At 49.8% G+C, this 16,868-nt stretch overlaps 1 protein-coding gene across 6 annotated transcripts in view; it reads left to right on the top strand.

Annotated features, from left to right (window-relative positions):
* LOC123377623 (probable E3 ubiquitin-protein ligase MID2) overlaps nucleotides 1-16,868 on the top strand; it is a 432,199-nt gene that overhangs the window by 67,339 nt on the left and 347,992 nt on the right. For 3 of the 6 annotated variants that reach the window (XM_045030744.1, XM_045030749.1, XM_045030750.1), the window contains exons 1-2: nucleotides 5,560-5,685; nucleotides 11,838-12,553. In XM_045030744.1, coding sequence (XP_044886679.1) covers nucleotides 11,894-12,553 — 660 coding nt within the window. In that variant the 5' untranslated portion in view covers nucleotides 5,560-5,685; nucleotides 11,838-11,893. Of the gene's footprint in view, nucleotides 1-5,559; nucleotides 5,686-5,754; nucleotides 5,808-7,952; nucleotides 8,009-11,837; nucleotides 12,554-16,868 lie in introns of those variants that run through there. The other 3 variants (XM_045030748.1, XM_045030746.1, XM_045030745.1) reach the window with 3 other exon arrangements.

The following is a 16,868-nucleotide window of genomic DNA, read 5'->3' as shown; positions in this document are numbered from 1 at the left end:
GAGCCTGTGCATTATGACACATGCTGCTGCCCTCATATGTCTTGTTAATATTGTATAGTTTTTATATTTAGGGTGTTAATTACTGTAAACAAAGCAGATTAATCTAATCAGCTGTTCTATCCGCTGCATCAATCACAGACATCAAAGTGAACATAAAAGAAAGAAGAATAAAAGCACTTTGAAAGCAGAGCCAACTGATTCACCCAGGTGCATCTGGACTATCTTCCCAGTCCATGTCATTTCTCTGTTTGCTTTAGACCCATTTCAAGGCTTCTTTCAGTTATCCCAGATCTATTAGATATTGCAGTGCTGGGCAAAGGAGATTACCATAAGAATGGCTATATGAGAACAAAGCAATGGTTTATGTAGTCCAGTTTTTTGCCTCCTAGTGCTTGAAGGAAGGCTTAAAATCTCTACAGTGCATCTACCTGTGCGATGCTGTCATGGGGGACTAACTCAGATGGTGAGAAATTGTGACATAAAGCAGTGGTTCCCAAACTTTTCCCCTGCATGACCTCATTTTCAGATGCATTGTTTCCCATGATCTGGACAGATTGGAATCCTTCATACAGCATGACCTCGCATGGACCTTACATGCAAGATCACACTGTGATTTTAGAAAATGGTGTCCTCCACACACCTGGGATTGCCATGACCCAATCTGCTGATGGAGCGTCCCAACTTGGGATCGTGACCCTTAGTTTGGGAACTGATGCCGTAAAGCAGAAGGACGCAAGTCCCTTGGGTATATCCTAGACATTGTAGCTGCAGCAGGTGGTGTTCTTACTAACCAGTTGCACCAGTGACTCCATAAAGAAGGTTGCAGAAATCTTCCCTTTATAATCCTTGCCTACATATCCTTTGTTAGGGTTTTTAAAAAGGCAAACAAACTCATTTTGGCCTGCAATTCCTCTTCCTTCACCTCAGGTCAGAGGAGAATGTATTTAATTAGGGCTCATTTCTGAAACACTCGTATTGCCACTAATTTGAATGAGTTTACTCATGATAGTAAACCCTGCTCTCCATACGGACTGCTGAATTCTGTCTATAAGCACTGGCCTCTTAAAAATAAAGCAGATGGGCTTACCTAATTGGAGGCTTCCGCCTCAGCAAGTAACAAATGGTGAGTCAAGGGTGGTTTGTAATAAATGTCAGAAGGTCACAACACTCTGAACAAACCAAAGGAAATGCAGTGTAGTTGCTAGCAGCAGCAACAACAGTGAGGAATAGCCAGCATGGTGGTGAAACAGATATTTAACCCAATCCCTACCATCTGCATAAGCCTGGATATCACAAAGGAGTACAGCAGAGTCCGCTTAGGAGATGGAAGTATTGGGGCATGTGGCAAAGCTTTCTTGGCTGCTCCCCTCATCTCTGCCATGGTGGCCAGACAGGAGTTGGGGTTTGAGAACCAGCACTAGGGCAAAGGGAAAAGCTAGTGCTGGGAACAGTTTCCTTTCTCCAAATGTTTTTGGACACAGCTGCTTTTCCACACTCCGAGTCCTTGGGTACTTTTGGCACGCCTTGGAAAGATTACTGCAGCAGTAAGATACATTACATTTTTAATTACTTAATTTTATAAGCTCTGTGAGCTGATGCGGGCAGAGATGAAAGTCTGCTTGAGGCACTTGCAAGTGTTATTCGAGGCAGTTCGGAATAGATTGTATGATACGGTACTGGCTCAGGCAGGTTCCAACAAGCTGCCTGCATTTCTGAATGTTTGAAGATGCCTGAAGCTGGGCAGGGAAGCTGGGTCCCCAAGCCATGCTGCTGTCAGTCCCCTTGTGGTCAGGGAGCGGCTGCTGGTACTGCCCCCAGGTTGCGTAGGAGCCTGTCACGTCCTTGTGATCTTAGTGATTGCTCTGGGCTTTGGAACCATTTAGGGAATTGCTCTTGTTGGAGTTGGAGACGGAAACCCATGGTGGGACTCCGAGGCAACAGGAGGAGGAACTGGCCCGGTCAATGAGGTGCAAGTGTCTTCTGTCCCTAAGATTAACTTGTGACATTCCCAAAGTGCCTCTGCTCCTACTCCTGCCTGTCAAACCCTCTCTGCCCTGAGCACCACTGTGCTGAACCCTCGAGCACCATCCCAGCTCTCAAACCTTCCTGACCACTCCCCCTCCAGTGAGACGCCTCCAAAGCACCTCCCAGCTACCAAACCCTCTTTTCCAGCTGCCAGAGCACTCTCTGCCCCACCTGTTTTTATGTCAATGTCTAGGTCTGGGGATGGTAATTAGAACGCACTCCCTCCCCCACAGTGACTATGGCATCAAGGGAAGGTGCTCTGCCCTTCCCAGATAACGTAGGGGAGTTAGTGCTTTGAGAGTGCCTGACAATAGGGCATGTAGCCATTGCTAGCTCCAGACAGCCAGGCTCTGCGCTGCCAGTGTGCCCTCTTCGTTGCAGTCCCACGGATTTCATTAGAATTACTCCTGACTTATACCAGCAAGAGACCAGCGTGGCCCCAGGCCTGCAGGAACTACAACAAAAGAAGTCTTGTGCAACCTTTTATTCCAAGGGTAGGTATCGCTTGGAGCATCTGCTCTGAAGGAATTCAGGCAGGTTGGTCTGCGCGTGGTCGGCACATTGTAGTCAGTCCAACATGCAAAGGAACGACAAAGCTGCAAAGCGGATCTGCTGAGTCTGATTGTTTCCACCAATGGCATTAAGGAGATGCATCAGCTCACCTGGAAGCTAGTGCATGGCAGTAGCTGAGGGAGCTGCAGTGGTGCAATGCTGGGGGAGGTCCTTTTAGCTGGATCAGTTGAGGGAAGTGCTGATGCTTTGGAGTGGTGGGTGGGTTCTTTCCATCCGAGGCTGGTCATAAATCCTAAGAGAGTTTGTGTTCCTACAAAACAGTTGCTCCCCGGGGCAGGCAGTAACTATTCAGATTGGGGACCTTTCTGGTACACAGGAATTCCCTCAGGAGCAGAGTTGCCACTGAGAGAGAGAAGTGTTTCGCTGCAGTGATGTACTTCAGATCACTGCCTCTGATGTCAAAGTGCCCCATTACTCTAAGTGTAATCAGAGGCTTTGCTACCAAGATCTTCCCAAAGGAATGACTTAGTGCAGTGGTTTTCAACCTGTGGTTCATGGACTCCTGGGGGTCCACAGACTATGCTTTAGATTTCCAAAGGGGTCTACAACTTCATTTGAAAATTTTTAGGGGTCTGCAAATGAAAAAAGTTGAAAACCACTGATTTAGTCTATTAATTCTTTCAGAGTCAGGGATGTTATATTGAGAAACAGATTTTACTTAGACCACATTGTAGGGTTTTGTAGGGGCAATGACAGGTGCTGTGGTCTAGTGGATTGAGCATGGGGCTGGAATCCAGGAAGCTGAGTTCTAATCCCATTTGTCACCAATTTGCTGTCTGGACAAGTCTCTAACTCCTTTATGCCTCATTTTCTCCATCTCTGAAATAACTCCTCCTTACCTGCCTCTCAGGAACTTGTAAGGATGACCGAGTCATTGCCCGTCGAGCACTCTGCTATGTCAATGCTAAGGACTGTGTTCTCTTGAGTCTAAATAGATTTTAAAGTTACTTTGTTGCTAAGATGTAATAAGAGTAATCGAATGTGATGATTTAGATTTAATATTAAAAAGCTGTGTGAGAAAGCGCCTGCTGCTCTCTAGCAGAAATTAATGAGTTTCCTCCATTCCCATGGCTGTGCATTTATCACTGACAGTGCTGCTGCCGCAGACACAGGAGTAAACAAACAGCCGCCTGCCTGCCACTAGAAATGTGGCACCTCGAGTAGTGCGTGGGAGGGTGTTTGCAAGTGTGGCGAACTGGGACTGTTCTTAATGTTTTCTCTGAATACTGTGTGGGGGCCTCGGCCGACCCTCTGTTGCCTAGCAACTAATGGCCAGGCCCTTCCCCCCTGCAAGGGGATGCTAAAGGTGTGGGAGACAAAGAGATCAGGTGACCTCCTGGCCCAGGAAAGGAACTAAGCAGAGGAGGAGGGGCTGGAGTGGTTTTCAGTCTAGAGCTGGCTGGGGACAAGGAGTGAAGTGCAGACGTGGGGGTCTGGCTCACGGCCCCCCAGAATGGACCCGGCCGAGGGGTCCCGTTCGCTGTACCTACAAGCTCTGTTTTAGACCGTGTTCCTGTCATCTAATAAACCTCTGTTTTACTGGCTGGCTTAGAGTCACATCTGACTGCAAAGTTGGGGTGCAGGACCCTGTGGCTTCCCCAGGACCCCGCTGGGGCGGGCTCACTGTGGGAAGCACACGGAGGGGCAGAGGATGCTGAATGCTCCAAGGAGAGACCCAGGAGGTGAAGACGTGTGAGCTTCTTGCCCTGAAAACAGTGTGCTCCAAGGGAGAAGAGGCTCCCCAAAGTCCTGACTGGCTTTGTGAGGAGCAGTTCCAGAGCATCGTCCAGGAACTCCATGACAGCAAGCGTCTCAGGGGTGTGAAAGACCAAGGGAATAGCTGGTGCCAATCTGGAATGACTAGGGCTGGGCTGTTGGCTGTTTTTCTCCTAATTTTGAAGGCAAAGGGCAGGCTGGATGACTGACCTCTCCTTTTACTGGTGGGGTTTCTGCTGAGAGCCCCCCTCTGAGTGGCTATCTACGGCCATACCCAACTGCCACACCCCTGGGCAGAAGAGACTGGGCCTGCCCATAGAAAAGGGCTGGCTGCTCTTTCAGAGTGGCCCAGACTTGGTGGGGGCTGGAGGAGCTGCCCTGTGGGAGGGTGGGAAACAGCTGCCCCATTCCTCAGTGGAGAGTCCCCCTGCTGGGCTGAGGGGCAGGGAGAAAGCACAGGAAGGTAGGGGGAGGCCATGGGGCTAATGAGGAGCCTCCCTAGCAAACAAAGACAGCTATGTCGGGGGGGGGTAGGGGAGAGCACCTAGCAGTAGGCAGCACTTCTGCTCCCTCCCACAGGGTCAGCCAGCACTAAGTTACCCACAGGCAGTTTCCCTTTGCCCTCCTGGGAGGAGAAGGAGAGGAACAGGAGTCTGTGTGTCTTGCCCTGGGCAAGTGTCCCCCACACCTGCCATGCACACACCAGGAGTAAGAAACCCCCCAGGTCGGCCATGTGTGCATCCTGCCCGTCCCTCTGAGACACGGCAGTGCCATGACAGCTTGGCACATAACCAGCTCCTTCCAGCTATTCTCTTCGATAGCCAGCTCAGAGCATTGTGCATTGCAGGGCCTCTACTAGTCCAACTGTTTCCCGGATCAGTAATTGCTCTGTCTTCCTCATGTTAGGTGGTTCACACCAGAGTCAACCTAGAAGAGTGAGTTAGACCTAGAAGGCATGTGAGTTTTTACCGAGACCGTGCTCTGTGAATGTACCCTTCATACAGTTTCATCTCCCCGCTCCCAGCAGGGGAGTAGAGAAGATGACTAATTATTTATTGGTTTGCCAGCAATGCAGTGCACTCCTTTTTAACACAGAACAGAACTAGTGGGAGCACGTGTCAGATATACACAGCCAGACTGTCTCGCAGCCTACTGCAGTGCCCCTGCTTGCTGATTAGCCTCTGCCACTCTGCATCATGCCACGCATCAGGAGCAGTTGGGTCAACTTGTTTTTTCCTCTCCTTAGTGCCTGCAGTCCATTATTCTGGAGTGTTTCGGAAGTGAAAATTTCGACCTGGAAAAGAAGCTGGTGTGAGGTCTGGAAGTGGTTTTACCAGGCAACCTCCACTGCAGATAGCAATTGCTCATCCAGTAGGTGTTTAATAATTACACTTGGAAGGATTAGATTTGTAATGGAGAATGTTGGTACACATCAGTTTCACAGTCCACACACAAACTGAAGAAAAAGTATTTCCAGCAGTAATAATCAAAAAGTAAGAAAAATGCCACTTGAGAACTTCTGAGCATTTAGGGATGTTTCCGTTGTATATTTTGACATGTGATCATGCTAATTTGTGTTTTAATGGTTATAGAGCTTTAACTTTCTGACTTTCAATGTCTACTGCCATTATATCATTATTGTCTTGCTCCTCTGTTGTGTGACCTCTTCCCATAATGTTGAGCAACTGTGAAAAAACCTAGAAAAATGGATGAAAATAAACATCAATATTATCTGTCAAAATGATCAAAACCCACAAACTTCTGCCAAGCCTGTTAATAACATAGAGAGTGTCAGTGCATGTCAGAGCATCACTTACGCTTTTTTTCAGCCTTCTGAGGAGCAACTGCCATCTAAACTCTGCTAATTGCCTCTTTTTAAGCACTTTTGTTGAAGGCAGCTGACCTGGTCTGAGGGGCGGGAGAAGGTTGGGTTTGGGGCTGGGAGGGATGGGTGAACTGCTACTCAGGTCTGGTCTACACTACGATTTTAGGTCGAATTTAGCAGCGTTACCTCGATTTAACCCTGGACCCGTCCACACGACGAAGCCCTTTTTTCCGACTTAAATGGCTCTTTAAAGTGATTTCTTTACTCCACCTCCGATGGAGGGGATTAGTGCTGAAATCGCCATTGCCGGGTCGAATTTAGGGTAGTGTGGACGCAATTCAACAGTATTGGCCTCTGGGAGCTATCCCAGAGTGCTCCATTGTGACCGCTCTGGACAGCGCTCTCAACTCAGATGCACTGGCCAGATAGACAGGAAAAGGCCCGTGAACTTTTGAATTTCATTTCCTGTTTGGCCAGCGTGGTGAGCTGATCAGCACAGGTGACCATGCAGAGCTCATCAGCAGAGGTGACCATGGACTCCCAGAATCACAAAAGAGCTCCAGCATGGACCGATCGGGAGGTACTGGATCTGATCACTGTATGGGGAGATGAATCCGTGCTATCAAAACTCCATTCCAAAAGACAAAATGCCAAAATATTTGAAAAAGTCTCCAAGGGCATGAAGGACAGATGCTATAACAGGGACTCGCAGCAGTGCTGCGTGAAAATTAAGGAGCTCAGGCAAGCCTACCAAAAAACCAGAGAGGCAAACGGCCGCTCCGGGTCACAGCCCCAAACATGCTGCTTCTATGATGAGCTGCATGCCATTCTGAGGGGTGCAGCCACCAGTACCCCAACCCTGTGCTTTGACTCCATCAATGGAGTAGGACGCAACACGGAAGCGGGTTTTGGGGGTGAGGAAGATAGCTCACAGTAAGGAAGCAGAGAAACTGGTTTCCCCAACAGCCAGGATCTGTTTCTCACCCTGGACCTGGAGCCAGTAACCCGCGAACCCACCCAAGGCTGCCTCCCGGACCCGCCAGGCAGAGAAGGGACCTCTGGTGAGTAAATATTAGACATGGTTTAAAAGCAAGCGTGTTTAAAGATTAATTTGCCCTGGCATTCGCGGCCAGTACAGCTACTGGAAAAGTTTGTTAACGTGTCTGGGGATGGAGCGGAAATCCTCCAGGGACATCTCCATAAAGCTCTCCTGGATGTACTCCCAAAGCCTTTGCAAAAGGTTTCTGGGGAGGGTGGCCTTATTCCGTCCTCCATGGTAGGACACTTTACCACGCCAGGCCAGCAGCCCATAGTCAGGAATCATTGCAGAACAAAGCATTGCAGCGTATGGTCCCGGTGTTTGCTGGCATTCAAACAACATCCGTTCTTTATCTCTCTGTTTTATCCTCAGGAGAGAGATATCATTCATGGTCACCTGGTTGAAAAAGGGTGCTTTTATTAAGGGGACATTCAGAGGTGCCTGTTCCTGCTGGGCTGTTTGCCTGTGGCTGAACAGAAATGTTCCCCACTGTTAGCCACGCGGTGGATGGTGAAGCCATCAAAATGCGACCTTGTAACGAAAGCACACGTGCTATGTAATGTTAACAGCAAGGTTTACCATTGTTCTATAAATTGTGTCTTTTTAACTACCATTCTTCCTTTTTTTTCCTCCACCAGCTGCATATGTTTCTCCTTCCCAGAGGCTAGCGAAGATTATAAGGCGAAAAAAATGCACTGGGGATGAAATGTTCTTTGAGCTCATGCTGTCCTCCCACACTGACAGAGCACAGCAGAATGCGTGGAGGCAGACAATGTCAGAGTGCAGGAAGGCACAATCTGAACACGAGGAGAGGTGGCGGGCTGAAGAGAGTAAGTGGCGGGCTGAAGATGATAGGTGGTGTCAGCTTGCTGAAGGCAGGAGTCAATGCTCAGGCTGCTGGAGCATCAAACTCATATGCTCCAGCGTATGGTTGAGCTGCAGGAAAGGCAAGCCGGGCACAGACTGCCACTACAGCCCCTGTGTAACCAACCGCCCTCCTCCCCAAGTTCCATTGCCTCCTCACCCAGATGCCCAAGAACATGGTGCGGGGGCCTCCAGCCACCCAGCCACTCCACCTCAGAGGATTGCCTAAGCAACAGAAGGCTGGCCTTCAATAAGTTTTAAAGTTTTAAAGTGCAGTGTGGCCTTGTCCTTCCCTCCTTCCCCACCTCTTCTGGGCTACCTTGGCAGTTATTCCCCTATTTGTGTGATGAATTAATAAAGAATGCATGAATATGAAGCAACAATGACTTTATTGCCTCTGCAAGTGGTGATCGAAGGGGGGAGGTGAGGGTGGTTAGCTTACAGGGAAGTAGAGTTAACCGGGGTGTATGTGGGGGGGGTTTCATCAAGGAGAAACAAACACAACTGTCTCGCCATATCCTGGCCAGTCATTAAACTGGTTTTCAAAGCTTCTCTGATGCACACCACGCCCTCCTGTACTCTTCTAACTGCCCTGGTGTCTGGCTGCGCGTCATCAGCGGCCAAGCGATTTGCCTCAACCTCCCACCCCACCATAAACATCTCCCCCTTACTCTCACAGATATTGTGGAGCGCACAGCAAGCAGTAATAGCAATGGGAATATTGGTTTCTCTGAGGTCTATCCGAGTCAGTAAACTGCACCTTCGCGCTTTTAAACGTCCAAATGCACATTCTACCACCATTCTGCACTTGCTCAGCCTATAGTTGAACAGCTCCTGATTACTGTCCAGGCTGCCTGTGTATGGCTTCATGAGCCATGGAATTAAGGGGTAGGCTGGGTTCCCAAGGATAACTATAGGCATTTCAACATCCCCAACAGTTATTTTCTGGTCTGGGAAGAAAGTTCCTTGCTGCAGCTTTTGAAACAGACCAGAGTTCCTGAAGATGCTAGCATCATGTACCTTTCCAGGCCATCCCATGCTGGTGTCGGTGAAACATCCCTTGTGATCCACCAGTGCTTGCAGCACCATTGAAAAGTACCCCTTTTGGTTTATGTACTCACTGTCTTGGTGCTCTGATGCCAAGATAGCGATATGGGTTCTGTCCATCCCCCCACCACAGTTAGGGAATCCCATTGCAGCAAAGCCATCCACTATAACCTGCACATTTCCAAGAGTCGCTACCCTGGATATCAGCAGCTCTTTGATTGTGTTGGCTACTTGGATCACAGCAGCCCCCACAATAGATTTGCCCACTCCGGGCTGCTCTCATCTTGGTATTCTGGTGCTTCAGGGCAGGGGAAAGCAAGTCACAAAGTTCCATGGAAGTGCCCTTCCACATGCAAAAGTTTCGCAGCCACTGGGAATCATCTCAGACCTGCAACACTATGCCCACCAGTCTGTGCTTGTTTCCTGGGCCCAGAATCGGCATTCCAGGGCATGATCCTGCCCCATTAACACCATGATGTGCACATTGCTGGGGCCTGTACTTTGCGAGAAGTCTATGTCCATGTCTATGTCCTCATCACTCTCGTCACCGCGCTGCCCTTGCCTCTCCTGGTTTTGCTTTGGCAGGTTTTAGTTCTGCATATACTTCAGGATAATGCACGTGGTGTTTACAGTGCTCATAATTGCCGCGGTGATCTGAGCGGGCTCCATCTCCCCAGTGCTATGGTGTCTGCACTGAAAAAAGGCTTGAGACGATTGTCTGCCATTGCTCTGACGGAGGGAGGGGAGACTGATGACATGGCTTACACAGAATTAAAATCAACAAAGGGGGTGGCTTTGTATCAAGGAGAAACACAAACAACTGTCACACAGAATGGCCCCCTCAAGGATTGAACTCAAACCCTGGGTTTAGCAGGCCGTTGATTTCAGGGAGGGAGGGAGGAGCAAATGAATACAAAACAAATCGGGTCTATTTCTTGTTTTGATCCACTCCATCTATCTTTTACACCTTTAGGGGGCAGCAGACGGTGCAGTTCAACTGCTAGCCATCGTCATCTCCTGGGTGCTCGGCAGAAGATGCTGCATTACGATTGTTAGGCATCGACATCTGGCTGCTCTCCAGAAGTTGGTGCAGTACGACTGCTAGCCATCGTCATCTCCTGGGTGCTCGGCAGAAGATGGGAATGACCTGGCTGAGTTGCTCCTCACCGAGGTTGGCTAAAAGAGCACCCAGGAGTACGACGACGACAGATACCAGTTGTAATGCACCGTCTGCTGCCAAAAGGCAATGAGCTGCTGCTGTGTAGCACTGCAGTCCCACGTCTGCCAGCACCCACGAGACATACGGTAACGGTGAGCTGATTGGGCTCCATGCTTGCCATGGTATGGCGTCTGCACAGGTAACCCAGGAAAAAAGGCGCAAAATGATTGTCTGCCGTTGCTTTCACGGAGGGACGGGGGCAGGGCTTGACGATATGTACCCAGAACCGCCCGCGATACTGTTTTTGCCCCATCAGGCATTGGGATCTCAATCCAGAATTCCAATGGGCAGCGGAGACTGTGGAACTGTGGGATAGCTACCCACAGTGCAAGACTCCGGAAGTCGACGCTAGCCACGGTACTGTGGACACAGTTCGTCAACTTAATACACTTAGAGCATTTTGTGTGGGGACACACACAATCGACTGTATAAAAATGATTTCTAAAAAAAGACTTCTATAAATTCGACCTAATTTCATGGTATAGACATATCCTCAGTTTGCCAGGAATGAAATGGAGTAGCCTGTTTTACCCAGGGCAGGAGGGACTAATTTGAGTTCATGCACTGTGAAATCAGAGCCATTTATTGTTCTGTGCTCGGAAATGCATTTGGTGATGCAGCTTAAAGCAGGGCATCTGAACAGAGCCCATTTCAAACCTTCCTCAGAGGAGGCTCTGTAAAAATATAGCCCTGTTTTCATCCAGCTGGAGATGATTTAGGATCCCCTGCATTCTTCCTTGAAGTGCTTTGGAGAAAATAGAGCGATGGAAGTTTAGAGACTATCAACTCACTCTCCTCCCTTCCCCACCCCCACCCCAAAGACTGAGGAGCTGATTCAAACACACAGCAAAAGAACAATACATTGGAGTCCCTGACTGTTTTGCTTGGTCAGAGGTTCCAAGATTCCAGTCTCTCCCTTCCCATGCTTTTCCTAGGATCCTTCACTGAAAAGAAGTAGGTACTTTCTGATCAGTAGAGAAAATGTTTAGGGTTTTATCGTTGCTGCTTGTTTTTCCTCCTTGATGTACACCAGAATTCTCATGCACACAAGACAGGCATGATCCGCTCTGTTTCTTGTCTTCTGCAGTGAAATTGTGCAGTTTTCCTTGCCTTAGCTTTTTGCATTGCTGTCCCATGCTTCCTTCCCAGGCAAGAGGGAAAGCTTTATAGCAGAGTTGGCTTTTTTTCCCACCCCCCACCCCCAATTTCCTGTCTGAAAATATTCCTGCAAACTGTGAGTCAATGTCTCAGCTTTGTATGAATATGATCTTGAGGATGTGATGGAAGGTTTTGGACCATCCCCTGCCATGCTCATGTGAATGCAGTGCATTTAAGATCCACACTGGCTGCATGTCTGATTTTTCTCTGTCATCCCTCTCTTCTTCCCCCAAGAAAATGTCTGGTCTCAGTTTCTGGCAGGAAGGAGTCACTGCTATCTTTCCTTTTGCTGATGCTAATGTAGTTCCTGATGTCTCTTGTATTGAGTGGCTTGCTCTCATGCTGCTCCTTTCTCCTGTTCTCTCTTGTAGGTATCTGACCAGCTTCCCTGGTTTTTGATGCTGAAGCAGGATTGTTTTAACTAAAGATGGAAACACTGGAGTCGGAATTGACCTGCCCAATCTGCTTGGAGTTATTCGAAGACCCTCTGTTGCTGCCGTGTGCTCACAGCCTGTGCTTCAGTTGTGCCCATCGCATCCTGGTATCCAGCTGCTCCTCCAGTGAGTCAATAGAGCCCATCACAGCATTCCAGTGCCCCACCTGCAGGTATGTCATCTCCCTTAACCACCGCGGCCTAGAGGGCCTCAAGCGGAATGTGACCCTGCAGAACATTATAGATCGCTTCCAAAAGGCTTCTCTGAGTGGCCCCAACTCCCCTAGCGAGAGCCGCCGAGAGAGAACGTACCGCAAGAGCCCTGCCATGTCCAGTGAAAGGATAGCGTGTCAGTTCTGTGAGCAGGACCCTCCGCGGGATGCAGTGAAGACCTGCATAACCTGCGAGGTGTCCTACTGTGACCGCTGCCTCCGGGCCACGCACCCTAACAAGAAGCCATTCACCAGCCACCGCCTGGTGGAGCCCGTGCCAGACACACACTTCCGAGGACTCACTTGCTTGGAGCACGAGAATGAGAAAGTGAACATGTACTGTGTTGCGGATGACCAGCTGATCTGTGCCTTATGCAAACTGGTGGGACGCCACCGGGACCACCAGGTGGCATCACTGAGTGATCGATTTGAGAAGCTCAAGGTAAGAGTCACTGGCTTTCCCGAAACGAGTGGTGTGAGCTGGGGAGGGTCCTTCGTGGCTCGCTGGGCTCGCCCTAAACCAGGGGTGGCCGAATTGTGCAGGAAACAGAGCAGGTGCCAGCTGGGAGCATGATGAAGCATTGCATGCTGAGAGCTGTAGTTTCAGTGGGCCTCAGCTCTATGGTGAAGTGTCATGGGTCAAACAGTGGAACGCCGTGAACTGTTGCTCTTTGGCCACCTGGTTCAGTGGCAGAGCCCTAGTGCCACGAGGAAGGCTGCTGCATGCTGGGAGTTGACAGCCTTCCTTGTAGGGACCGTGGTTTTCCAGTGGAGTATTTTTAAAACTAAATCAGTTCCAGATGTCCTAGTCAGACTCTTATTTACACCTAACGAACCCTCCAAGCTTTAGAAGGTCCATAGGTTAATGAAAGCTGCACGATCCTTTAGTGGCGAAATCTCCAGACCATTGGCAGCTAGAGGGTTAAACGAACCACATGAAAGAGAGATCCTGCTTGTATGATTGCAGGAAAGTTGTTCATTTTCTGCTGATCTACGTGTCACGAGTTCAGTCCTCAGGCGTGCTAACAAAACCATCGAGCCCACAAAGTACAGAGCAAGCCTCCCCGTGCCCCAAAGTAGAGGGAGTCGTTGTGTGTAATAGAGAATGCAATGGTGGTTCTGGGCAGCAGCACCAAGAACGTCCATGCAATAGAGAGTGCAGGGCTGGTTCGGGGCAATGGGCATGGGTGAGGAGGGGGAGTTTCAGGGTAATGTAGAAGCTAGAACTGGGGCTGGGCACTGGGTGCAGGGATTTATGAGATCTGGTGCTGGCTGTGGCTAGTGGGCCCAGGAATTTCAGGGATTTGCTTAGTATTTATTGCGGAGATTCTACTGAAAAATCTTCTGTGCACGTCCCTGCAGATTTCCCAGGTCCTGGATCTTCCAAGCTGCTGCTCTCTCTGCCCCAGCAATGGGTCCTGTGTGCAGACCCTTGCTATGTCTATTGGCTAGCTGTAATTTCTGCAATGAAGGATTATTGGAGATCAGGTGTGTCTGACTCGACACAGATCAGTGGTGAAGTGTCATTGAAATTAGAGGTGTACTCTCCCCCGATTCACTCCCTGCAATTGGGGGTGCATCTGTTCCCTCCCTGATGCAGGCATGCAGTGTAATCCCCCTGAATGGGACTTGTGTCTGCACGCATTGCACGTGAGGAAATGTCCTCCTGTCCTTCTGTATTTGAAGCTGGAATCCCAGCTTTGTCCCCAGGGCTAGATGGGACCAGTGCCTTCCATCTAGGACTGCAGGGTGAGCTGGACTAAGCAGATCATTTAGGGGCACTCTGCCACAAACAGCAGATCCCAGTCCAGGTGTGAATATGGTGGCGTGCATTTAATTGTGATACAGCAATGACTATGCAAGTTAGATTTGGCCCTCAAGCCCCAGGCAGTTTGTCATTGGGCTTCAGGGTTTCTTGCTACATTGGCCAGGCCCTGGATTAAAGTTCTTGGTTTATTAACCAATGGGAACCTTGTCTCTCTGTTTTGCCTCAACCCACACTCCCAACCCCCCCTCCATTCAGTGCATGGTTATGCATGCCCAGGTTCCTTAGTTTCTCTGCACTGAAGAGATTTGGCAGCCTTTATTTATCCCGTAAAGACAAAAGTCTTCTGTTGCCTTTCTTTGTCTCTGGGGGTGGTTGGTCTGTCTAGCACTAGTGGGGGTATTACTACCAGCCCTCCCCAGGTCGGCTTGTCCAAAGCTTTGTTGGGGTGACTCCACGATTGGCTCTTGTTCCATGAGATAAGACCCGGAAAATGAAGGTTACTCAATGGCACTTGGTCAGAACACACACACTGCCTGGTGAATAGCTGACTGAGTGCTGAGGTCAGTAACCTATCTGGCAGCATGGCTGCATCTCCCTGCTCTACTACCTTCCTTTCTGCTCAGCCCCTGTAATCTCCAATAAGCTGCCGTCTCCTCTTTATTAGAGGCAGAAAAATGAGCAGATGAACCTGTCAGCTAGACTTGCTGCGAAGATGGAAAGGGTCAATTAAACGGATCACAGGGTAGGTTCCGTCTCCGTCCCCATATGTCTCGGTGCACACTGGCTCTTCCAGGAGTTGTGCCAACTCCGTCCGTAGGAGCAGCACTGACTGTGGTGGAGCTGAGCTCCAAAGGCCATGGCAGAATTCCTGGGTTCATGCTGCTTGCTTAAACTGCAGGAAATGCACAGGGGCCTGGGAGAAATCATGAAACCAAGGGTGCCGAACCCAAGAGGCGCTGTGACCAGTGTGCCATGTCACAAAGCCCAGAGCCACCAATGCAAAGTGATCACAGCTCAGTCTCTCTCTAGCTAGCCCTGGGCCCTCCCTTCCACGTTGGGCCGGGATCAGTGCTGGGGTGGAGGGTGCTGCTGCAGGTGCTTGGTGCCGCCTGTAGCTACAGTATAGTGCACCCATTGAATCTGGAGGCTCCGTCTGCCCCTGGGAGCTGTACCCTGATCTAGCCAGGCTTGGCTGGAGGCAAAATGGGGGAGGGGTAGACATCCTCACTGCAGAGATTGAAGCCGATGTCGATGTGGCTGAGGAGTCCTGATCAGATGGGGTGAGCTAACCAGCTTTGTACAATGCAGTTCATGTGAGTCTTTCTATGGATAATGGTCCTGGGGCCTGATGCTCCCAGGCGTGGCATGTTCTGTCCTGCTAGCTGTGATGTGCCCTGGGAACTTCCCTTTCCCCAGCTCCTACTTCTGACAGGTACCGACTGCATGCTGCTCATTGGCCCCATCAGGTCAATCCTGACAGCATCTGTCCCCCTTCCTCTGTCGGTCTCCTGCTAACCAATGCCATTGCAGGATCTGCACTGGGGACAGCCTTCTCCAGCAGTACCAGCAATAAACCCCCAGCACCACTGAAGCGCACCAGACAGTTTCCCCTCTCCTGGCCCTGTTGGCCAAAGCTCTATATCTAGCCATCTGTCCCAGGCTATCTGGACACCTCACAATCATTTGAGGCTTTCAGCGCCACAGTTGTTACCTCATCATATAGGTGCAGAACCAAGCAGCAGGGGAGATTAAGTGACTTGCACAAGGCCTATGGTTGAGCTGGGAATTGCCTCTCCTGTGACCTGTCCGCTGTGACCTTCCTATCCTCCCATCTCACCTGTCTGCCATATAAGCAGGGGCGGCTCCAGACCCCAGCACGCCAAGCGCGTGCCTGGGGCGGCATGCCGCGGGGGGCGCTCTGCCGGTCGCCGGGAGGGCGGCAGGCAGGCAGCCTTCAGCGGCATGCCTGCGGAGGGTCTGCTGGAGCCGCGAGACTGGCGACCGGCAGAGCGCCCCCCGCGGCATGCCACCGTGCTTGGGGCGGCAAAATGTCTAGAGCTGCCCCTGCGTATAAGGACTATTTATCATTTTCATCAGCCTTCCTTTCCCTCCCTCCCCATCTTCTCCCAGTCCCTGCAGAGATACGCCTGGAAGTAGCCTCAGGTGTGTTGCTGCCTTGCTCTCTGTGGCTAGGGAACCTTCATAGAATCATAGAATCTCAGGGTTGGAAGGGACCTCAGGAGGTCATCTAGTCCAACCCCCTGCTCAAAGCAGGACCAAACCCAACTAAATCATCCCAGCCAGGGCTTTGTCAAGCCTGACCTTAAAAACCTCTAAGGAAGGAGATTCCACTACCTCCCTAGGTAACCCATTCCAGTTCTTCACCACCCTACTAGTGAAAAAGTTTTTCCTAATATCCAGCCTAAACCTCCCCCTCTGCAACTTGAGACCATTATTCCTTGTTCTGTCATCTTCTACCACTGAGAACAGTCTAGATCCAGGCTTCCCTCTGTGGTAGCCTGTGTTTTCCAGCTGGAATATCCCCCACAGTGAAGCAGCAGAAATGGGTGATCATCCCCCCCCAACACAAGTATATAGCATGTGTTTGATCTGAACTGAATTACTGTTCTGTGCTTTCCAAGTTGGAGAGATCAAACTTCCTGGAATACTTCCCACGGTCCCTGAGGAGTACTTTGAAGCCTGATTTTTAAGCAGCACTAGTGGCTCCACTGAATCTGAAGTGAACCTGAATGGCTGATATTTGACCTACATACAAAATATAAAATTAGAAATCTCTCCCCCCTCCCCCGATGCATTCCATGTGAATCTGCAAAATAGTTTTAATTAATTTTATTTTCAAATAAAATTAAAAATCTGTATAGCCTGTTATATTACTGATTATGCTAGTAAGACTACAGTTAGTCAGATTTCCATTAGAATCCTCTTTCACGTGCTCATAACTTTTTCATCACTTCTCTTTCCAGTTGAA

The sequence above is a fragment of the Mauremys mutica genome, chromosome 9 (assembly GCF_020497125.1).
Source record: "Mauremys mutica isolate MM-2020 ecotype Southern chromosome 9, ASM2049712v1, whole genome shotgun sequence".
NCBI lineage: Eukaryota > Metazoa > Chordata > Testudines > Geoemydidae > Mauremys > Mauremys mutica.
Note: the sequence above shows the minus strand (reverse complement) of the source record. Positions and strands in the feature narration are given on the sequence as shown.